Source organism: Siphateles boraxobius, unplaced genomic scaffold (assembly GCF_051911475.1).
Source record: "Siphateles boraxobius isolate OS27281-9 unplaced genomic scaffold, OSU_SipBor_1 9, whole genome shotgun sequence".
NCBI classification, from domain to species: Eukaryota; Metazoa; Chordata; class Actinopteri; order Cypriniformes; family Leuciscidae; genus Siphateles; species Siphateles boraxobius.
In genome coordinates this window covers 11,460,578-11,485,924 of record NW_027509219.1, presented here as the reverse complement: position 1 = coordinate 11,485,924, position 25,347 = coordinate 11,460,578, and the positions used below count along the sequence as shown (strand labels likewise).

Sequence of the window (25,347 nt, the reverse complement as noted above, 5' to 3'; positions counted from 1 at the left end):
GAGTTGAGTCCAATTCCTTACCAATCAAATTCGAGTCCCGAGTCGAGTCCGGCCGAGTCCACAAAGATTTAAATTATTTGAAATTGACCTTTCACTAAGACCTGCCCCTCTTAGTTACTGTTGCTACGTACGACAAGCCATTCATCTCTCACTCCAGTCCACACATCATGTTCTCACACAGTAAAAAATATGTAGCAGAGCAAACAGGACACTGACAATGCGCCAACAGACAAGACAGAGCAGGTTACTTTGGTATGAAATAAAGTCTCAGCTTTCCAATTTTGTACTTTCTGTGAAATTCTAACAATAAATACCATTTTTCGCGCTTTAATGTGTAGCGCTTCAGTTCAAGCAGCATGTGAACTGATCATCTCTTCTAGTTATTGCACGAATTAAACATGAATGACATCAGAACGCGCAAAAGGTTGTCAATACACAACATTTTTCAAGTTCAAATCCACTGACTGGTTTGGTTTGTTTGTCAGACAAAAATGGCGGATATCTGCATTATGATTGGTCAGATAACCTATCATTCAAACTCCGGCGAAAAGTCTCAACACTGAGCTCTTAAATTAATATTTTACCTTTACTAAAGGGTTGCAATGTATAGTTGCAGTCATACGTTTACCTACTGTACATCTTTCAGAATCGGCACGGTAATGCTCAAGAATGCAACATGATGTAAGAGCCAGGAGGTAAACTTTTGAGCAAGATGATGGTGGTTTAAATTTTTCTTATTTTCTTTTACATGTTAATATCTTATTTAGCCTCTGAAGGCAGTACTAAAAATGTATAAATTAATTTTTAAACAAAATAAGTACAATTTACACCAATAATCATGTTCAAAAGTTTACACACAATTCATATTTATACATTCTTATTAAAAAAATAAATAAAAATAGCATTTTGGAGGTTCTGCAAGGTGAATGTAAACTTATGACTAAAGTGTAAATTTAACAAAAATCATAAGATTATCAGACCTGAGGACCTACACACATACACCTTCCTTACAGATATAGCAGAAAATGAATTTAAGGGTACGCAATTTCAGAGAGGCTAGCAATAGCAAGCTAGCTTTAAAAGCATAAGATTCCAACCTTCAGAGCGTCTCTAAATCCATGCTTCCTTCAAAACACACAAACACGCACAGCCAAAGCAGAGTCTGCAAAGCGTCACAAGAGACACCGTTAAATTACATCATCTCAAAGTTCATAACATTACAACAATAATGAATGTAAACAACTTACAAAGCTCTAGTTGTACCACCTGACTACAGCAGGTTCAATTCGGTGCTGATAGTGTTGACATAGAAATGCATAAATCTGAGTCTGAGAATGTGAACAGCTCTGGGTAGAACGTCACTGGGTTGCCATCTTATTGCCATCTAATTACGGTTACAACATGCAAAAGCATGTTGTTTTGGTTCAGGAGGAAATGTTAAAAGCGGCTGCTGTTTATTTTGGTGCTCGGTGCCTGTCTATAACTCTGCATATGCTCATGAAACTCATGATGATGTGTGATGTCTGCTCTAGCAGTGTGCACTGAGGTATGGAAATGTATATGTTGACAGGCAGGTAAGACATTCGGTCCGGATGCAATGATTATTTTTGGTCCTGAGATGTCCACAGAAGATATATATATATATATATATATATATATATATATATAGGATTGATTGCTATAAGGATGTAAAGAATTTCAACCAGTATAACAAAAAGTGTATAGCAAAAAACTGCCTACCCTACCTTTAATGCAGTCTCCTTTCAATGTTCAAACCCAAGGAGGTTTCTTTCAGTGATTTCGTTTTGCTGTACCACGCAAAATCTGTCTAAAGAGGACTATGACCTTTATTTTTTCACCCTTTGACTATCTGTGTGGGTTTTAATAAACATTCATGAAGTGATCTTGACTGTTATACTTGGAACTGATCTTTGATTACTAAAGTACATTCAACTTTAAATACAAATGTGCTTTTGTGAAGCTCTTTACCTTTATCCAGTGTCCTCTAACATCAAAGAAGATTAAAAAAAAGTCCTCAAAAAAAGAGTAGCTTAATTGTACTTCCAGCTCTTGCTGTAAATGTCAGTCAGTCAAAGAGTATCAAATAAAACTGATTTGCTTAATTAGCTTCCCTTGATTAAGTGCATCAGCCTAATGAAGCTTAATGGAGGCGTGTCAACAAACAGTTATTTCTGTCACAAAAAGGGTTGTTTTGTGAAACGTCAGATGAAGAATCTTTCATGAAACCTTTGAAGAGTTAAATAAAAACATGATTGGGTTATATGTTAAATATTACAGAGATAATGACTATCCTGGTGCAGATTTAGACTTTTATCCTTTTCATTCTCAGGTCGACGCGGGACAGTGAAGATGATGATGACGAAGAGCGGAGAGGAAAGACGTGTACTCTACTGTACCAGAGGGCCATGGTGCGTGTGCTCACACACTTTGTGGCCGAATCCTCTGAGACGCGGGGTCAGGTGGCCCACATGCTAGGCAGTGATTGGCAGGTGGATATTACAGAGCTGGTCTGGGACTTCTTGAAAGTAGAGAATCCCCGAATCGCCAGGCTGAGAGAGGGACGTGTTTTGGAGGGCATGGACACAGGCATGACCAGCATTCAGGTATCTGTGTATATTTTCAATATTTTTGTCTGCCATTTCAGTCATGTGGTGCAATAAGTCTCTTTAAAATATCAGATAATTTGACCTTTTTATGACAAGGCAAAGTTAGTTTGTAAAATTTCACATGGTGAAACTTAAAAAACGTAATGATATAAAAAAAACAAAAAAAAAACGGATTCATTTGTTAACATTAGTTAACTTTATTAGTTAACATGAACTAACAATGAACAATACTTCTACATTATTTATTAATAGGGTTGGGTATCGGTTGGGTTTTATCCGATACCAGTACTTACTCGGTATTTTTTAAACGGTTTTAAACGGTACTTAAGAAAACGAAACCGCACACAGTTTGTCAAAAAATAATACCCTTTTATTTACAGGGCCAAACTGGACACAATATTAACTTAAATCTTTAAACAATATAAATACAAGTTACATATGGTAATAATAAATAAACCAATATAAAATAAAAATTCACATTTACATAATATCAAATAAAACAATATTGTATCAAACAATATAATAATACTGGAGATTAATAGAGATTACTACCAGGGTAATCTAATCTCGAGATGGCTCCAGGTTCCCATGTTTTGTCTGCTTGAACCAGTCATTTAAGTTATCTGGTCGTTGAACCAGTTTACGGCAGCGCTTAGCTTGGCGAGTTTGGTATTTCCTTCCCACTGCGTCTCAACTACAGCGTTGAGTGAACCTATGAAAGAGAGCGTCTCTGGTTACTGGTGTGACCTATGTTCTCTGAATAGGGAACGAGACGCTGCATTCGCTGCCAAGCTCCTCGCGCTGCCGACAAGCTTCCTTTTTCGGCACAGAAATTTGAGGAGCAGATGACGCGCACGCCTATATAATATGACTATGGAACGCTAAAAGGCTCACAATGCGCCACTTTCCTACCACGTTTTGTTAAAAAAGCGGCGTAAAAAGCGTCGTTTGAACGGCCAGGACGCCGCCTTTTACGCCGCCAAAAAGCGAAACGCCGTTAATAGCGCCGTGGGATTGTGTAAACTACGGCGTATTTTTCGTCGATCCAGAAGCGGCGAAAAAAACGACGCTCTATATGCTCATGTAACGCCGCTTTTTACGGGACACGTTGTCCCCCATGACGCGTATCATCGGTTGGATTAATGTGGTCTGTTGTTGTTCTTTACTGATTGGATGATGACAGTTCAAATTGATTGGCTTTGGAAAAGACAGGGTGGAGATCATTATCATTTAACACTACGCGTCTTGTGACGCGTTATGATACGCGTCATGGGGGACAACGTGTCCCGTTAAAAGCGGCGTTATATGAGCATATAGAGTGTCGTTTTTTTCGCCGCTTCCAGACCGACGAAAAATACGCTGTAGTTTACACAATCCCACTGCGCTTTTTACGGCGTTTCGCTTTTTGGCGGCGTAAAAAGCGGCGTCCTGGCCGTTCAAACGGTGCTTTTTACGCCGCTTTTTTAACGAAACGTGGTAGGCGCATTGTGAGCCTTTAAGCGTTCCATATATGACGACATAAGAGTGTCGAGGCGGCGGCCACGCCATCAGCCAATGGATTCTATATGGGCTTCAGACAATCGGCACACCCAGAGGGCGTTCTGACGCGTAATTTTGCACGTGAAATGCAGCCAAACCTTGAAGCGTTTTGGCATCTTCATTATTCCCCTCGCTATCAGCAGACGTTCCGGGAGTCTCCCCCATATTGATAATGGCTCCCCGATGCCCGCAAATTAGTTAAAATCACCCGCAATCTAGAGCGAGCGAGCAAGAGCGCGCATGTGAGACAGAACAGATTGTGCTCCAAACCGTGTAGCGCGCGCATGGCGGAGAAGGAGAGGGAGAGAGCGAGAGACCTTGCGTTTGTGCGTCTCATGACACGGAGAGTCAGGCACCGAAATTTTCGTTCTTATTCGGTCTGGTTACTACCGTTTACGTCGGAACCGGTTCCCTATTGGCACCGCGTTTCTGTACCCAACCCTATTTATTAATCTAAATCAATTGTCATTCAAAATGTACTAATACAGTTTGAAACTCCAGTTATATTTCTTAACAGTTGTTAATGCACTGTTAACTAACATGAACAAAGTATGAACAATTCGATTTTTACTAACGCTAATCAGTTAAAATATATATTGCTAATTGTTGGTTCAAGTTCGCTAATGCATTTAACAAATGAGACATTATATCTCATAAGGTTCCCAAATGACTGGATTTCACATTCTGGTATTCAAGGTGTAAAGAATATTGTGATGTAACTGTGAAGGAAAAATAGTTAATAGGGGCTTTCGCACCGAATGAACCTTTTCATAGTTCCTAGAACTATTGGCGGGAGTATGCTGGTTTTGGTGTGTTCGCACAGCAGGAAGGAAGGATTTAAGTTCTTGGAACTCCTTTTGGAGGAACTAATTTAGCTCCTCCTTCAGAGTAGGATCTAAAACAGCAGTATAGGAACTATCAGTGACGTTAAGGTACGGTGATTGGCCGAACGCATGCAAAACACCAGTACCTGCCATTTTTTAATTTTTATTATGTAAACACAGATTATAGCCTATTTATTTGCTCCAGAAATTAACTCTACGAACATGGAAAACAGTGATAGATGGACCTCTTAACCTTTACGCTAAGGAGAAAATCAATCTCAACTTTGAGTGGACTAAGCCAAACATGATTATGTATTTCTGCTGAGCAAGCAACACTGGACATCAACCACACAGCATACGCTAATACCTTTTCATATACTGTCTACTTTCTATGTATAACAGTTCTATCTAATAACGTGTAAGACAGATACGGAGAATGCGAGCACTATGTGCTCAGGCTCTGTTCTCAGTGCCGTCAAAATAAAAGTCACAAGAACAAGCGTGGCTTACGTCTCTTCAGAGTTCCTACTGGCGGTATGAACGCAACCAGGAATATGTTTCTAAGGGAACCATTAGTTCTCGGGGAATCACCCTGGTGGATATTTCCTAGAACTACCCGGTGAGAAAGCCCCCATTAACTCTTTCCCCGCAAGCGTTTTTCTTTTTATTAAGTTGCCAGCCATGCTCTTTTGGTCATTTTCACAAAAATGTAATGGCCCCCAGAATATTTTGTTGTATGAAAATCTGAACATGCAATATAAAAAAAATATTCTAGCTTCATCCATTCTTTTTTTATCAACACTTGAATGTGGGTAATTTTTATTTAAAAAAAATGTAAACAAAAAGTTGAGAAAATCGTGTTTTTTCAAAAACTACAACATGTTATCATAAGCGATGCTTTTATCGCTTATTTCTGCTCTTTTTTGTTTTGATCTAGAGATTCTCTTATCTTGTCTAATAGTGCCCCCTACCATATAACAGTAAAAACACAGAAATCCTGAGCGGGGAAAGAGTTCAATTGACATCAGTGGTGGGGAAAGAGTTCAATTGAAATTAAACTTTAATTGAAAATATAAATGTATATTATTTTTAAACCACATGAAACCAATGTGAACACAACAAGTACATTCCTAAGAAATTGGCACATCTTTTTAAAACAAGATTTTTCCTTTTGTTTGTAATGGACACTTGCACTGTAAATTAAGTCCCCTCACTTTTTGGTCTGAACACAGCTAATACTGAGCCGTTGCCTTTTCCGCAGCCCACTTTTCTCTGTCTCCAGGAAAGTGGGCTGATATTGCTGTGAAAACATGTGTCTGAGGAGGTGTTCGTCATCTGGATTTATTTTGTTTTTCCTGTCTGCTTTGAAACCAGATACCTAATATCTGCTCGTCTGCAATGAAAGTGTGGGCAGGCAAGAGACTGTCTGTAACACCTTTTTATTGCATCAATCACTTGATGGGTTTACAGCTCTGTGTTTCTGATATTTCTCCCTGTAATTGGAGGCAATCCTCGTGGGCAGAACTGTATCCACCAACCCAGATTGCTTATGATGCTTGTATTTAATAATGCACTTTTGTGTGTATGCTCTGTTCCAGGTTCTGTCCCCGCTGTCAGACTCTATCCTGGCAGAGAAGACAGTGAGGGTTGTGGATGATCGAGTGACCATCACTGAACTGGGGCTGCAGTTGGTCAGTGGTCTCACACTCAATCTGCAGCTCAGCACAGGAAGTAACCGCGCCATCAGCGCCACGGCAACCACACAGGAAGTGCTCAGCAATCCCAAACAGGTCATTTTGCAGAGTTAAATATGTGCTCAGATTCAATATGTGCTGTTTACTGCCACACAAATACAAAATTTATACAGAAGGCCAACAAATAAGAGTCTGACTTATGCTGAAGAAACAAGCATTCTTGTAGCTTTAAAATGAAAGAATCCTCGAAAGAGAATCTTTGTATCATTTTTACTTTCTTGACAACAAATCTAAAGAACCAAACCCTTGTAATCGATCACTTATCAAAATTACATCTAACAGGATAAACTGGAATGAAATGACAGCCAGTACACAGCTTTTATTTAAAGCTATTTTAAAGTTTCCTAATTTTGTTTTGGAATCTTCTACAACAGGTTTACATGCATCAAAAGTAAAAAAAACTGTTTCATTTTCTCATAATATACATTTGCACATCACCACATTGTTCAATGATTCTCAAACGACTCCTTGGATGAATCGATCTCTCTAAATCCCTCCTTTTCGCGAGCTTCTCTCAGCTGTTTGGCCAGACCGCTCAGTCTGTTGCCGAAAACAAAAACGCCCATTGCAATAACTGATCGTCAACTCAGGGATTGTACACCGTAAACTAAAGACAGTAACGAACAATGACGTCAATTTTACCATATAAATCCGAGTGCGAGTCCGATGATGAAACACTGGAAGAACTATTCATTCAACCCGAACCTCCATTGCATGGACGACTCAAGCAGGACATTTCTCAGTGATACGCTACTAAGTTTGATGTACATTTATGAGATGTTGCAACTGTAATTCCTCACCATCAGCATTAACAAGAGTATGTCCATCAACAAATCGACTATTTTACTCATACTTATTTATTAACCGAGTATTTTTCTAATTTATTGCGGTGAACATGTGGGAACTGTATAATAACAGTTCATACATTAGCCGAGCTCTAGCGTGAATGACTGATGTAACAAACGTTGGTAAAACAAATCTTGCTTCATGCTTAATCTTTGCTCAAAGTAGTGAGAACAACATACGATCTGCATTAACAGACACAGTTTTAGGTAATAGTTGCCCACAACTGATTAGCAGAAGCATTTCAGTAAGACAGTAATAAGCCAGTTAGCAGGAGACCTACACAATATAACACTCAAAACTAAGTATTTTGAACACCGGTAGAAAATATATAGATCCATAATTATTTATACTAACAGGTTGTGATTCTGAAGAGCAAGTTAGTCCAAATTAACTGGGTACTGATCCATCTTTCTAGAGCAAGCGTATTGTGCATTGAACTCCGAGATTTGAGAAGCAGTCGTCAGTAAAATGAAGGGCACACAGCAAAAGTTTAGGATTATACTGCTGTGGTATCATTGTAAAGATGAATTTTAACCACTGATTCTTCACATCCTTGTGATTCATACACATCCTCGGGCAGTGACTTTTACCTTCACAATGTAGAGCACAGCGTCTTCTCGACATGATGCTATCTAGTATCCACACAGGATTTTAAAATGTTTTCATTCACTTAGAGCTATGTTACACACTACATGAAAGGATCACAGTCTGAAGGCCCATTCACAACCAGGTTACAACAACATAACTATGCGGATAATCGTTTTAAAAATAGTTCTAATTATATAAGTATAGCAGAGTCCACACCACAACTATAACAACGACAGAACAGAGAAACCGTATTACTGGAATCACTTTCAGAACAATTTTTTTCCAGCTGATGAACAATAATCATTGACAGCCAATCAGAATCCATCCTGCTTTAAAGAGCTCGAGCATTTAAAGAGGTCATAGATGCGTTTTCCTTTTTCTTCAGTGTGTTATACAGCTGTTTGTGCATGTATAAGATCTGCAGAGTTAAGCCCCTTTTACACAGAGATTCCGGAAAATACACGGATAAAGTGACCCGGGATTTGAATCGGGTTCGTTTGATTTAGGTTCATTCACACTGCCAGTGATTTTCCGGAATCAGAGAGTGCGTTCACACACAACCCGTAATCCTGTAAAGACACGTGACATCGATGTGACATGTAATGTCTCGGCAGCGTCTATAGTTTGCTTATGAGCTGTGATTTCTCTCTGGAGAAACCACGCTTGTGCATTTTTTTCTCTTATTCGATCATAAACTAGCGCATTACGTACCGTTTCACTAGCCTGCTTTCACTTCACTTCAGCGTCATCATTATGACACAGCATTGATTACGGCTTTTGTTCACACAGCGCACGTTCCGGGACTGATCCCGGCAATGTTACTAGGTCCTCAACCCGGCATCGATCCCGGCATCAATCCCGGGTCGTGTTTGCGTTCACACAGAAGGCGTTCTGGCAATTTCCCGGGATCAACGCGCTGTGTGAAAGGGGCTTATCAAAGCTCAAAGACTCAAACCCAAAGATATATTCTTTGTAAATGTTAAGGCTCAGCCACACCTTCCTAAAATGCTTCGTTCAAACACACCCCCACAAATCTACGTCAGTGTGTGTGGGCAGAGTTTCATAACACCGCCCAAATGTATATGCAAAGAAAGAAGTCGTAACTTTTATTCTGTTCCTCTGGAAATACTCCTTGAAAAATTCTCCACTTGCATTCACTAACACTATCCATTATATAACACACTCAATACTCACCGCAATTCCCTCTTTCTATTACAGCCTATTTAAGGAGCTTTTTTCCTACACTGGTCATTTGTTACACAAGTGTGATGTATAACCCAGGGATGAAAGTAACTATGGTTGCCTATGGTTACAGCTGTCATGCTTAATTATGGCTTAGTTAATGGACTCGGAGGAGGTGGTTAATTTGCAGTGCCTCAGTACCTGGACTCAATATAATTATCTTGTAGTTGACAGTCTTAATCAATATGACACACCTCAGTTTAGCATCAGCGCAGTGCTGTTAGCCCAATCCTTTCAATTAAGACAGACGTACGTGTGTGTTTGTGTATTTCAGAGGCTTTGATAGTCTGTTAATTCCTGTGGAACCTGGTGTGACAATACATATTTAAGTACCAGAGAAGAGAACATGAATTTCAAGCAAGTCAACAGGATATTGGAAACATTCAAAGATAATTGTATTCATCCTCATATTTTATGCAAAAAACCTCTAAAACGCAATGGCTCTGTTTAAAAACCTATTTGTTTCCTCCAAAGGCAGCATTTTATGATGTTTGCTATTCAGCAAGCCACCTCTCATGTGTACAGCTACTTTTCCACACACATGAAAAATGAGCCGTTACGGTTATCTTTCTTGGTGTTCAGCGCCGTCCCCAATCTGCAGCCTGCCAGTCTCTTATTGAGAACACACAGATGGTGTGCACCTTGTTAAATGTGCTTAAAATGCCCATAGCTGAAAGGGAACCTCATAAATTACTGATTTGGAACACTCTACATAGGCAGCAACTCTGCTACAAACATATCAAATAAAATTGTGTTTCTTATATTAATACAGAAGGCACAACTTAAAAACGATTTTAATGTAGGCCTATGTGACATGAGGTAGTTACAATAATTTTTCACACCGCGTCAAAATTGCAAGGGTAACACCTTTATTTAGCATGGTCCTTGTTACACGTTACATATAGTTACAATAGTACTAATTATAAATTATGCATAATACCATGCAACCAATCCTATAACTCTACAGTAAATACATGTAGTTACTTAATATAACAAGTGATAAATGATTACATTGAGAAATAATTTAAAATACCAGTAAATAATTAATACAAATTGTTTACAAACATTATAAACGCGTATTTTAGTGCCCTTGACTCCACAACAAATCTTATATTTAACATTGTTCAGAAATCAACTGTAAAACAAACAAATGAAGGTGGCATTCATAATAAATGAAAGTGACATGTTATGAGAAATATGGTATTCATTTTTTTTTTTTTTTACTCTTTCAGTAAAAGTTATTTTCTGTTGCAGAAATGTCAGATTTAAATGGTTAAATATGAGCTCAGATGAGCTCAAAAACATTTTAAAAGGAAATACTCATATGTATAGCCAACAAATTAGAGAAAAAATTCTGTGACTTGTTCTGAAGAAACAAGCGTTTTTGCTACAGAAAGCTATAGCAACCAAATGGCTTGTATCAAAACAACATGCAGCAGGATCAACTGGAATGCGATGATGGCCTTTGCACTAATTAATACCAATTAAATAAGTCTATCTCCAAGAACGCTGGCCATTATAAGGATGAAAAATCTAAATCAGAAGTCATGAAAGAATAAAATAAATAAACATGAAAAAAAAACTTTTTAAAACAGATTACAAATCCGGAATATATAAACACACTATAAAATCCTTCTGGAGCTCACAGTATGCTTTTAAAGTATTACAGATATCATGATGAGCACCTCCCTCATTCGCTGTCTCACTGCATGATTAGAGTGCTCTGGGAGTTCCCCTCCCCTCTAGAAGGATTTGTAGCATGTTATTCACGGACAGGCAGAGAGCATTGATGTCTTTGTAAGTGAAGAGCTTAAGATGCTTGTTGCAAATCCCTATATGCAGCTCCATATCCGTAATGGCACTGTTATCTCCTCGTATCTTTTTAATCTGACTCCTCCTGACCCTCCAAATAGAGTAGACACAACTCATGGCCTACATTAAAGGATTGCTGTGTGGATTCAGACACAGTATTAGTAAAGTCACAGGCAGTGTCATGGGCTCCACCTCAAAATGAGGGAGTGAACTCGTTGTCTACTGCAAACACAGGCACTTTACATGGTGTGTGAGAGGCTATTCATAAAGTCTATGTCAAAAGAATGCTGTCTATTAACAAAAAAAACAACTTAACTTTTAGAATTGAAAAACTCCATAGATCATACACATGTAGGCCTATTATTGGCCATGTTTGCTATATATATATATATATATATATATGTATGTGTGTGTGTGTATATATATATATGTGTGTGTGTGTGTGTGTGTGTGTGTGTGTGTGTGTGTGTGTGTGTGTGTGTGTGTGTGTGTGTGTGTATATATATATGTATATAGACCGCATTATTTTGACAGACTTTATGAATAGCCTCTCACACATCATTAACAAAAAACAACGTTTAGAATTGAAAACTTCAGTCGTCATTCACGTGTATTATTGGCCATGAAACTATTTTGCTATATATATAATATATATATATATATATATATATATATATATATATATATATATAAATGGCAGCTGTGACAAAAACTTTAAGACACAAAGTACTGCATGAGATATGTTGTCAAGAAAAATCACATTTTAGGCATCACAACCATAATGTACAGTAAGAACATTTCTATTTCTATATGTTAATGATATTATCAATAATTTTTTTTTTTTAAATTAATGTTAAATGACCATTCGATGACAGCAAAATAATCTAAATGTAAAAACAAAGCAATTGAGCATTCACAACTAAATATGAATTGATACACTAACCGATATGGTACAAATACATTATTTGTTGCTGAAGCATTCAAACGTATCTGGATTTTCTTTTTGCTCTCTATAGGAGGCGCTGATTAGTGCTTGGCTGCAGTTCAGTGACGGCTCCATGGCTCCTCTGGACCTGTACAACCCTGAGCACTTTATTCTGACCGCTACTTCTCTGGATGAGGATGTGGTGTCCATACGGCAGGACGCTGCAAGCCAGTGGCCGGTTATTTCAGCGCGAGCCGAGGGACAAGGTCTGCTAGTGCACGTAGAAATGACGGTATGTGAAGTGTGTCAGAAATTTAAGCGCCGAAGTGTCCTGGCGGCTGGAAACTGCAACATTCGTGTGAAGTTTGGTCGCAGTGAAAGCGCCTTGAGGCCGGGTGACTACGGCCAAGATGGAGAGGACATGGACAGGCCAGGTGACCGCAGACAGAATCCGTCCCTCCCGGACAGGACCGGAATGGACAACCACTACTATGGAAGCTCCATCTCAGACATAGAGGATGGTATCATGAGACGAATCACCACCACGACCAAAACAGCCATCATCAGAAGACCAGGTGGAGACAAGCTCTCAGATGAGGGGAGCCAGTTGCCTGGGATTCCAATCGACTTCTCAGACTTCCCCGCTCAAGTGGACCTTCCCCGAGGACATAACGTGGATGAAGACGACCTTCAAATACCCCATGGACTTACTGACCTTGAAATTGGGATGTACGCTCTGTTAGGTGTCTTCTGCTTGGCTATTCTGGTCTTCCTTATCAATTGCATCTCATACACTCTCAAGTACCAACACAAGGAGATGTCAATCGAGGGCCAGGAGAGCATGAACCACGCTCACGACTGGGTGTGGCTGGGAAACGACGCCGAACTTCTGGAGAGCCACGTGAGTTTGTCTCCACAGACCGACGAGCACATCACCATTATGGACTCCAGCTTAGGAGGATTAGAAGAAGGAAGCCACCTTCTCAACGGCGGTTCTTTGCAGAAGAACGTTCAAGGCCAGGTGCACAGAGGAGCCGACACCGCCACAGTCTGCACGGGGAAAGACAGCAAAGGCGATTCGCCAACGACCAAAAGAAAACGTGTGAAGTTTTCCACGTTCACCACCATCCCAGTGGAAAGTGTTATTCCAGCAAAGGAAAATGTGGGAGTCGATCCTGACGATGACATTAAGTGGGTATGTCAGGATGTTGAGCTTGGCGACCCCAAGGAACTACGAAACTACATGGAAAGACTAAACGACAGTGTTTTAAAGGAAGTGGCTTAGACGAATCAATGTGTGCTAACTGAACTCACCCATATGCCTTTGACAATTACGAGCCAGGGAACAACTGCTAGATAAACCTTACTGAACACAACACATCAGCCATTACATAAAGGATGTCTAGCGTTCTTGTGGTTTGACATGACAACAGTGGGACAATGCTAAGACTTATGGCAAAATATGCCTTTTTAAAAGAAGAATCAAATCTTTTTTGGATATTCATTTATATTATGTTCTCTATTCTCCTCATTTTTTTTTTTAAATGATTTTATTTTAGCACTTTTTGTAGTTTAAAAAAAAAGTAAACCGTATTTCCAGGCTTGCCAATGCTCTGCACTCACTTATGAGGCTACAGGACTGTACGCAGATGGTGACATGTAGATTAAGGACTGTAATATTAATGAATCATTGTAAATAAAGTGCACATAGAATGGTTTGGATTTTTTGCCTTATGAGTTTTATTTCTGGCCAGTGTATTGCTTGCTGGATTCTGGATATATTTAAATTATTCACCTAGAGACCTTGAGTCACCAAGTTTGACATTTTCTTTTTTGGCCGCTTTTTTTGTTTGTAAAGAATGTCTCAAAACCTTTTCCCTCAGCCTGAGCGGTAAACATGTTATTCAACCCAGTACTGCCTAACTACATCAATTACACAGTTCCTCAAGGCTGTTTAAATTATACTTTATTTCCCAAATCTCAGTTATAACCTTTTGTTGCTTGAAGAGTCTGAAACAAGCTGTTTTAACTGAGATAGGAACCTTATTAAAGTACTAAAGGAAACTCGGCTCAAGTCATTTTTGACCATGGAGATTTTCTGGGTGAAGGAAATTAAATCAATCAATTCTAATCTAATTCGCAATAGCTACAACATTGGGGGAGAAAAAAAAAGGTCCAAAGATGCCAATATTTATGCAGCATATGATAAGAGCCTTGCTTGAAAAAGGGCAAATTAATTCTATAATGGTTGTACTACATGTTAATGTGACATTTGCACCGCAATCCTTCAAGCCAAAATATTGTAACCTTTCACTACACAAATGCCAATTATTGTCTAATTAACCTATAGTAGATACTTATAGCAAGTGCTCAATGGTATTTTCTTCTCAGTTTTATTAATGGGAAACTATCAGTCTTCAGTGAAAATCATTAACAGCCTGAAAGCAGACGGGAAGGACGAGATTCTGCACTTTTAACCAATTAAACAAACGATAAAGAATCAGTGTTATTGACTGATTTCAGGTTTAACTAAGACAAACCGAGAGCAAATTTTGTCATTTTATTTACTGCACCCAAAATGGTTAAATTATATTTTAATCAATTCCATTAATCCAAACCACTTTATCCTCTACAGGTGCGGTGAGTAATCTATGGCATTGGCACACGGAGAGATAATCACTGGCACTTGACAATAGAGCTGTATGCATTTAATTTAAATTAGTTCCTCGAACGGATGTACATTTTGAGGATATCATTCCTCATATTCACACATCAAATTTTATTAAAGTTAGGAGCTGTAAATATCATTAAAGTTCTATTAAAGATTCCTTGTTCTTTTCAGTGACGTTTTAATTTTCTTGCCTTAAATAGGGACTTTTGGTCTTTACACAAGAATATTTCACCGGCATTCAATGCCGCAATTAACCAACAAAGACTACCAAGATGGTTCACTTATATTACTATGAATGGGAGAAAGTGCAGTGTGCTGCACAATATGGAATAATCAGAATAATTACTGCATCTGCCATTAGACACTCAAGTTCCCATAGAAACAGTCAGCGTCCTGAGACTCGTGCTTAGGACTGCTTAGGACATTTCACGTTGGCTTTACCAACGTGAAATGTACATTTTTTAATGCCATTTTTAGCATAAGAAACAACTTTTGAAACAGTTCATGTCAGATTGCTGATTTGAAATATATTATTTAAATGTGAGTTTAGCAAGCAGTTTTTGAGATTTCAATATTTCCCCATTCAAGTAGACTAGAGTTGGTCATGCATGCCCAAAATAGCTGCTGGTGGCATTGCAAATATGGCAGCCAAGTGAACTGACTTTTCCTTGAGCATAAAACCTTTGTTAACCAATTAAATAAAGTATTTTAGAGAGGCGCATAAGGAATAGATAATGAATAATGGACAATTATCTTGATTTACGATATTGATTACTATATTGAAAAATCCTCTCTCTAACATTGGTGTGGAAATATAATCTTTTAAACCGGTTGAAGTAAAAGTGCCAAGGTACTGGTACTAGCGCTTGTTCATTTTTAAAAGCAAAGAAAATTCATCATTTTCTCACCCTCATGTTGTTTCAAACCCATTGGCTGTCTGTCCTCTGTGGAACACTGAAAAAACTGGAAAGGCACTATGACAGTACAAATAAAAAACTAAAACATTTCATGTTTAATTCAATGTGTTTGCCATTTGTGAAATTTACTAGTAATTCCTGAGTGATAGATAGATCAATTTAGAGTGTTAAAAGCCACAATATAGCTTTGCATGAGTGACAGTTTTGAGTTCTGACAACCAATGTATACCAACCTGGTATGACATGTCTTCATGCACCATATTTGAATGTAGGTGAACACGAATGATGGAGAGCTGAGGCTTCAGAAGACTTGGAATAGCACACAAACCCTGTGGTCTGCTTTATGCTCCTGTTTCTGACATTTCTGAGCTTGGCAGCATCTGTCCTCATTTGCTTTCAACATATAGAGCTGCGAAAACATCCAGCCAAGCATCTGCTTTTGTGTTCCACAGGTTTTGAACGACATGAAAGGATAGTTCACCACAAGTTTCATTTTTGGGTCAACTAACCCTTTAAAGACAGCGAGTAAACTATCAGCCCACAACCACAGAGTTGCTCAGATTCCTAAATAAGACGACAGAAGTTTGGAGAATTGTTATTAAAAACAGGTTCTGGTAGTCTCGAACAGAGCTCTCTTGTAATTATCAGTTATTCTGCTTTGTTTTTCACATTTGTTGAATACGCACCAGTAGCATCATGTCTCCACGATTACAGTTGCTGCTGTGAGTGTTGGATAATTGATCTGGTCTAAGCCTAATGAAAACAACCGTATTGAATAAAGCCAAAGTGTACAACATTTCTAATCCCCGTTTCTCCTCCTCTGCCGTTCTGCTTCTCTCTTTTATCAGGAGTATCATATCAATCACATCCTCTTTCATTGCCTGAGGCTCCTCTCTTTTCCTGTTTCCGACTGACACTATCGCGTCTCCTGTCTTTTCCTGACACACACACAGACAGTTTTGTTTTCTAGTATCCTGACAAATTACATTTTTTTTCTCTCTATTTTTGTTCAGTCTCCCTGCCATTTAAATTTGAATGCGTCTCAAAGAGCTGCGAGATGGATATATATGGGAACGTGTTGCACAGGGGTATTGTGAACAGAGGTGCAGTCTGTGATCTGTGAAGGGCACTTCAAGCCTAGCTGACTAGGGGAGGAATAATCTATGGCACAGAGAGGGAGAATGACTAATGGATCTCTGGCTCTAATTAACACATCTTTTATAATCACGTCTGCTCATTTTCTGCCATCATCAGCTGGGGGGAGCATTTCATTTCAGTATGACTTGTAACATAAAATCCTGCTCTCCATTTATATACTGCCTTTTTTCTTCTTAGGCATGACATGTACATCTGTCAGCCTCTCGGTAGGTGCAGGCTGAATATGTTGAGCTCAGGATCATCAGGCACGTGTAAAGGGTCAAAGGTCTGCTTGGTTAGCATGGTCATGTTAGTCCCTGCTGGGTGATGCTGGAACTACACTACCTGGCAGCATACATCATTTCAACTAGGCCTGGGTAAAATTATCGATTCATCAATGCATTGCAATTATTTGTGTCTCAATTCAATATCGATTCATCAAATCCTATGAATCGATTCAGCCCACTGGCCAGTGGCGGCGCTGTGGGCAACACTCTAGGGAGAGCGTTCAGCGTTGTACAAGCATAGACAGTATAAGAAGTGGACAGAGCCATCTCATTGGAACTCAGTTGAGACAGTTGAAGCCCATTTTTAGCGATTTTTTTTAGCACTTCCGTTCCTGACGCGCAGGCTCAAACCGACTCAAAATAAGCTTGATGACGTGAGCAACCTGTCTGACAGACGTAAATCTTCTAGTAGCTGTGCGTGAAAATTGCCAACGTTAATCACTTCATATGTATTCACTTGCCACATACCGAATTATCTCCAATTCCCCAAAAACGTTGTTGAAATATTTTGTCCCGTTGCTTTTATGGACTCATTATCTATGGGCTTATCCCTTGACGGGACGTCCCCCCGATTGCCTGCGAGCTTCTCCTCCTGTCTATACGGTAATGTCTCTATTGTGCGACAAAAAGTCGCGTGGTTATGACGCAATCGTTAGCCTGTTTTTAACAAAAACGGCTTCTACGGGGCCATAACGTAAGATACAAAGTAATGGAGCCTTTTATACATTGTCGTGTTTATTTAGAAATAAATAATGGACAAATTAAGTCTTTGGATACCTCAGATGTAAAGTTATTCGCTGTCAAAGTGACGCCAAAATTAATGGGAGTCAATGGAATGCTAACAGCAGGTGAAGTTCTGCTACAATGGCGGCTCCCATTGTATCCCATTGTCCCATTGAATCCCGTTGTATTCAACACATGTACAATATTGTACAGTTAATTAGGGATGGGGCCGATCCGATCCAGTATCGGTATCGGCTCCGATACAGCCATTTTTGCCGGATCCGGTATCGGTCAGACGAGGCCGATCTAAATCCGATATTGTGTGTTTACTATTGTGTTATTGTTAAGCCCCACAAAAGCATTATAAAGCACCATTAAGTGTTCGTGCACTATATTATAAGTGTTCTGAAGCCATTCTATAGTATAATGTGAGATAGAAATGAATATGTAAGTAATTAAATTCAAGATCACGTAAACTTTTCCCTCCACTGCGGTCAATCATTCTTCATTCAGCATTCGACAGCGCGTCGCGTTCGGTTATGACAGTCAACTCGATGAAACTCTCCAAGATGATTCAATTACTATTATTATACTTGATCTGTAGATAAAGCTCTATGGTTTCGGATAAAATGACTATCTCGCTGGACTTGCTGTACCTTAATCATGTTACTTTTTAACGTGTTTCTGTTAGATCACAACATTGGAGAGCACTATAATTGTTCTTCACGCGCACAGTAACAGAAATTTAAAACTGTTAAAAGAAAAGGCTGAATAAACTAATGAATTGATAGATACTGTAAAATACACTACGCATCAATATGTCTTTCCTTTGTGCTTTGAACTTTTCAATGCGGACTCGACGCGCTGCGCGCTGTGACTCCGTGTTGCTTCAAACGCATCATTCTGCGCTCGGGATGCGCATAAGCACTTTGTGCATTGCAGCCTTTCATAATGATATCATAATACTTTTGCGCAATGAAAGATCAGGTTAACAGGTTAAATGTCCCATCTATCATATGTTGCTGCCTCAATAAACAGCTGTGCTATACATTTAAAAAAAATCTTTATTTTATAATAGCTAGACTATATAAAATAATTGATCTTTTTGATTTTTGTTATCTTGTTTTTCATTAATGTATTTTACAACAATGCAAACAGCAATGTGTAACGTCTTACCAGATTTAGTGCTGGTGCCTACACTTATTGTCTCTTATTTGTTCCCCACTAAATAATGTTTTTTTTCCACTATATATGTTCAGATTTTATACAATTATTGTGCACTCGTGATTTTTCTAAAATTAATTTCTAGATTTCTAATCTAGTTTATAATATAATTTTTGTCATAGGTTATGATAATTTTTTTTATTTGTTGTTTTTCTTTATAATGAAGTTGTCTGTATTAAGTAGATTGTGTTTAACACACAAAAGAGTGATTATCAGTTCAACACAGAGTTCTAGAAATTCTACTTGATTTAAAAAAAAAACACGCTGGTATCAGATCCGTATTGGTCGGTACTCAGAATGTTTGGTATGGGATCGGATCGGTTCAGAAAAAATGGTATCTTTCCATCCCTAAATGTAATAAATATTGACGTGACAATCAATTTGAAACACTTACAGTTGCATATTTATTTTCAGAATGGGATTTTTCCTGTTAATCCTGTTTTTCTGACTTCCTTTTCTAACCTTACACTTACCTCAAGTTGCCTTTTGGGACATACATGCATACATGCGTACATATCATACTTGCCTTTTGAGAGGAGTTTATTGCAGCATCATATAAAATCAACAATAATGATTATAATAATATTAAAGCAAACACAGCTCCGGTATCGGAATAGTATCGGTATCGGCCGATATCCAAATTCAGGTATCGGGATCGGATCGGAAGTGAAAAAATGCGGATCGGTGCATCCCTTTGTTCTGCTAAATAAACCATGACAGGAAACATGCTGGGGTCAATTTGTTCTTAAACATTGGTAATACTGCACACATTATTTAAAAATATACTCAGGTACTTAATTACTTGTGTATTTAATAATTATTGAATCGATATCGAAACTAATAAATCAATATCGAATCGAAGCCTCAAGAATAGAAATCGAATCGAATTGTAAAATTCCTAACAATACCCAGCCCTAATTTTAACCCACTCATGGTGCTGTAGCCTATTCTGATCTAATATATAAACAGTTTGTGAGGTTTAGGACCAACTTTAAAATTCTTAAAAGTTTCATTCCCTGTTGTTGTTTTTTTTTTGTTTTTTTTTTACATGAGGTTGAGTAAATGGTGACAATTATTTGATGAACTATCCATTTATCCAAACTATAGTTCTCTGGTGCATCAATGCGAATTTTAGTGGATGTATAAAGTCAGTTCTCCTCAAGTTTACACAGTTCACAATTTTGAAATAAATCTAATTGTTTTATCATTCAAACCAAACAAACTTCTTTTAGTAAAATGTAGAATGTAAATTCAGACATATAATCAATGATCTAGAGTTGTCAAAAAGTACCTACTTTGGTAGCCTACCAAGTCGGGACTGAAATGTAAAAAATGTGACGCTTTGAGCGCAATCGTAAACGCCTCTGATTTCCCATTGGACATGTCTGTGATTGGCTACAATGATCAGCGCTTCAAAAACATTCTGGATGTTTTAGCTTTTTTGCTGTACATCCTGTCACAAAGCAGCTTCTATACATTTTTAGACATTTGTTTTTTGTTATAAGTCAGAAATGACAAAGAGGCAGCTTCACGCAATACAAAGTCAATGGAGACGGTTGGATTGCCCCCCGCCCATGTGTGGGCGTGGCCTACATGCACTCTGTCTCTATTGTAGCAAATCACTGACATAAGTGCGTGAACACAATGGCCAATCAGAGGTGTTTACGATTCCGCTCAACAGCGCTGAAAGCATCAAAATTTTTAAATTTCAGTACCGACACGGAACCGAAGTCTGTACTTTTTGACAACTCTATATCTCAGTTAAATAGTGTGATCATGCTTGTGAAAAAGCATACTTATTTCAGAAATAATATACTTTAAAAGAACACACTTAAGTGCAAACTGAATGTATTTTAAATTTATATTAAATGCAACTGGTTGAACTTGAGTGATTTTTTGACCCACATATTAAGTAAGTACATATTAAATATCATAATTACTATTGTCTTTGAAATATGGTTAAATACTGCCTCATGTACTGAAGCATTAATGGTAACTAAATTGTACTTACAGTAAATGTCATTTAAATTGAAGCTTGTATGGCTTGTAGTCTGCGTCTTTCGCACCTCCCCTAAGACCATTGAGTTTTAACAGACTCCCTAGAGTTTTAACAGACCCCCTAATGCGTGTGGTGGGTAATTGAGAATGAAAAGGAGAAAGTCACATGAGAGGAGGCAATGCCTCCATTGCGCCATGATTGGATATGATTGTATATGATTGGGTTGTGCGATAAATCCCGCTTCTTGTTTTCTTGCGCGTTTGCTAATCAGTCTGAAATCTGAGGGGCTGTTTACACGACACCGTTTTCAACTAAAAACGTAAAACTTTTTATGCGCTTTGGCCGTTCGTTTTGGGTGCCTGAAAAAGCAAACTTTTAAAAACGGGTTTCAAAGTGCAAGTTTTTGAAAACGGTCTCCGTGTAAACAACACAAACGTGAATCTCTTAAGATGGAAGACTAATTAAAAAGTAATCAACAACCCACTTAGATATCACGTCAATTTCAAACTTAAAATGGCCTTAAAACAAGATGATCCGAAAATAAGTTGACTTTTAAAAAGAGGAGAGAGGCAGTATATTTTACTGTTTAAATTGTTACTGCCTTTATTAGTTTTGAATAAATGTAAAAATGCGTAAAAGCTAACTTGATATACTTAGGTATACTTTAAAACATTACTTACATTGGTTTTTTCAGGGTACCGATGTCGATAACAAATTTAGTGAAAGCCTATTTTGGAGATTTGCAATTTAGTTTCTCAACTCCAGAATTCAGCACTACATGGCAATGCTTAGAGGTTGGAATAATGGCAGGATGCACCATTTCTCCAATGGCTTTTACCATGGCAATGGAAGTAATCATTAGGGCATCAAAATGGGTAGTAGGAGGAGAGCGCTTGGCTTCTGGGATGCGACTACCACCAATCAGAGCATACATGGATGACATGACAACCATGACTACAACGGTAGCCTGCACTAATCGGTTATTGGGGAAGTTAACAGATAATATTGAATGGGCACGAATGCAATTTAAGCCCTCTAAATCAAGGAGCATCTCAATAGTTAAAGGCAAGGTAGTAGATAAAATATTCTTCATTAATGGTGAGGCAATACCAACAGTTTCTCAGAAGCCAGTGAAGAGTCTAGGGAGATGGTACGATGGGGATCTAAAGGACACAGTTCGAGTGGGAGAAGTTAGACAAGCAGTGGAAGGGTTGAAGAGCATAAACAGCTGTGCTCTACCAGGCAAACTGAAACTCTGGTGCTTTCAGTTTGGTCTACTGCCAAGGTTGCTGTGGCCACTGACTGTGTACGAGGTTTCTTTGACAACAGTGGATAAGCTGGAAGCGTTAATAAGTTCATACATCAGGAAATGGTTGGGAGTTCCACGCTGCCTCAGCAGAGTGGGACTTTATAGTAAAGGAGTATTGCAGCTGCCAGTCTCTGCTTTAACCGAGGAGTTTAAGTGTGCCAAGGTCAGACTGGAAATGACTTTAGCAGAGTCACGCGACAAATGTGTAAGGGAGGCAGCCCCTGTGGTTAAAAACTGGTAGAAAGTGGTCAGCAAAGAAATCTGTAGTAGAGGCAAAGGCAGACCTTCAAATTGGGTATATCGTGGGACAGGTACAGCATGGAAGAGGGGGTTTTGGGCTCAGTTTAGCTCCTCCTAAATGGCACAAGGCAGGCCCAGCCCAAAGGAGGAAGCTGGTAGTCAACGAGGTGCGAAAGCAGGAGGAGAGGATGAGATGTATAAAGGCCATTTCCCAGGCCAAGCAGGGAGAGTGGATGAGATGGGAGAGCATGGAACAACGAAAAATGGGCTGGCAAGACCTTTGGTCAATGGAAGAGAGTAGGATCAGTTTCCTTATTAGGTCAACATATGATGTTCTCCCATCACCGCAGAACCTAAACCTCTGGGCGCCATCACCAAGTATTGCGATGTTTGGCTTTAGCATTGGAAGGCAAGCGTAGTATGACCAATAAGTTGCCGCCTTTTCTAGCAAAACATTACACGCAGAAGACAATATTCCTCTGCCCAGGCGAGCAGCCACCAAGAAAAGGTGCTAACACCAATTCTCGCCCAGGACAACTGGAAGCTGCTAGGGACTGGAAGATGCTGGCTGATCTTGATCAACGGCTTATTTTTCCACCTGAGATTGCCACCACTAACCTACGACCAGATATTGTTTTGTGGTCTGGATCAGCACGCATTGTTCAACTGTTAGAGTTAACAGTGCCATGGGAGGATGCGGTAGATGAGGCGTATGAGAGGAAGAAATTGCGGTATGCTCATCTGGCCACTGAAGCAGAACAGCGAGGATGGAGAGTCCAGGTTTATCCAGTGGAAGTGGGTTGTCGAGGTTTTGTGGCACACTCTACAACCCGGTTCCTCAGAGACGTCGGATTCACTGGTCAAGAGTTGCGTTGCACAGTAAAGAACTTATCTGAAGCAGCAGAAAGGAGCAGCAACTGGCTGTGGTTGAGACGGAAAGATTCTAGCTGGCTGAGTACAGGCCGCCATGCTACGGTTTCGTAGAATTCTTGAAAACTTGAAGGGTGTTGGTTTATTTGTATAGGTTGTATAGTATTTACAGTCATTACGTTCCAGTGTATATTGCGTGAATGACGGGATGTTGGGCAGATATTGTGTTTTGTGGTAGGTGGTATGCCATACGGAACCGTTGCCACTGAAACTGCATATTAACGCACCAGTGGGGCTCGACAGGCTTAGTCAAACGGGTTGGCGCGTATGGTTGGGTTGCGGAGAGATTGTGAGATTGTGGTTAGGTCTCAGCAACACTGTTGGTTTATTTGTATAGGTTGTATAGTATTTACAGTCATTACGTTCCTGTGTATATTGCGTGAATGACGGGTGGTTGGGCAGATATTGTGTTTTGCGGTAGGTGGTATGCCATACGGAACCGTTGCCACTGAAACTGCATATTAACGCACCAGTGGGGCTCGACAGCCTTAGTCAAACGGGTTGGCGCGTATGGTTGGGTTGCGGAGAGATTGTGAGATTGTGGTTAGGTCTCAGCAGCAAGAGGGAAGTAGAGGTCAGTAAGCTGGGCTGAGTTGAGTGGGGGACGGAGGGGGGTGACTCTGGGACGCCAGAGTCACTGTCGAGCCCTCTTGAGATGTTGTGGGCTAGTCGACGAAACACTGAGGACGGAAGGTGCCCACTTGAAGACCCTAGAGATGTTCCCTACTCCGCTCAATCCAGAGGGTTGTTATGGGGGGACCGCACTGTGGTTGCAGCCGTTGTGTGTGCTGACGCGCAAATACACTATTAACACCAGACAGAAGGAGATTCACGTCACCAGATGGAAAGAAGCGTAAATGGATGGAGAATTATAGGTTACTGTAAAGCTACGTCTTAGTTGGTGCTTATCTTGGCGAAAGCCGAGTACAAATCAGCATGAAGTTTTAACATCTACTCTCGTGTAATGGAAATCGGTAATGTAAAAATACAAAATGGAATTGTATTTTTTATATGTTATGTACAGTAATGCTTATTTAACAAAGAAAATGTGACAACATTAAGTGTAACTGGGACATAAATTTACATTTGATTTATGAACAAAAAACTATGAGGACTTTGCCTCCTCATTTCAGATTTCAGAACACCACTGCATGCCGTTTAAAATGTATTAACTCTAAATGTGATATTGAAAAACACACTACTGTTAAAATTATAATCAAGTACTTTACACATGTAGGCTACTTTAGTATGTTAGTCAACATCAAAATAAGTGTACTTTAAAGAAGGACAAAACATTATTAAAGCATAATGATTTAAAATTTATAGAGCATTTAATTTGACATTATTACAAAGTTATCTTTTTTAATTTAAGTGTTAAGAGACAGTCATGAAAGTGTAACCACTTTAAGTGCACTTAAGTTGCCTTGTATTTAATATGACATATTCATATATGCAAATATTACATAAACATATTTATTTAATATTATCTACAACATAAATGTACATTTAATACAATTAAGCACACTTTGGGCATATATGCTACCACTCTACGAACAGAGTATAAAATAGGGCGGGTTTTTTTCAAGTTAAGGAGATCAAGAATCAATTGTGTTTTATTTAACATTTATATGAGATGTTGTTTAAACTCATCATTTGATTTTATTATTTTCTAATAGTATTCTTATATATATTAATAAAGCCACGTGTTGCCACGCCACCTACTTGCATATCGATGTAACTTGAAGAGTCATTG

At 39.0% G+C, this 25,347-nt stretch overlaps 1 protein-coding gene across 2 annotated transcripts in view; it reads left to right on the top strand.

Annotated features, from left to right (window-relative positions):
- LOC143732106 (transmembrane protein 132C) overlaps positions 1 to 14,221 on the top strand; it is a 383,833-nt gene extending 369,612 nt beyond the window's left edge. For both annotated transcript variants that reach the window (XM_077222799.1, XM_077222800.1), the window contains 3 exons: positions 2,351 to 2,624; positions 6,589 to 6,780; positions 12,249 to 14,221. In XM_077222799.1, coding sequence (XP_077078914.1) covers positions 2,351 to 2,624; positions 6,589 to 6,780; positions 12,249 to 13,442 — 1,660 coding nt within the window. In that variant the 3' untranslated portion in view covers positions 13,443 to 14,221. The remainder of the gene's footprint in view (positions 1 to 2,350; positions 2,625 to 6,588; positions 6,781 to 12,248) is intronic.
- Positions 14,222 to 25,347: the final 11,126 nt, after the last annotated feature.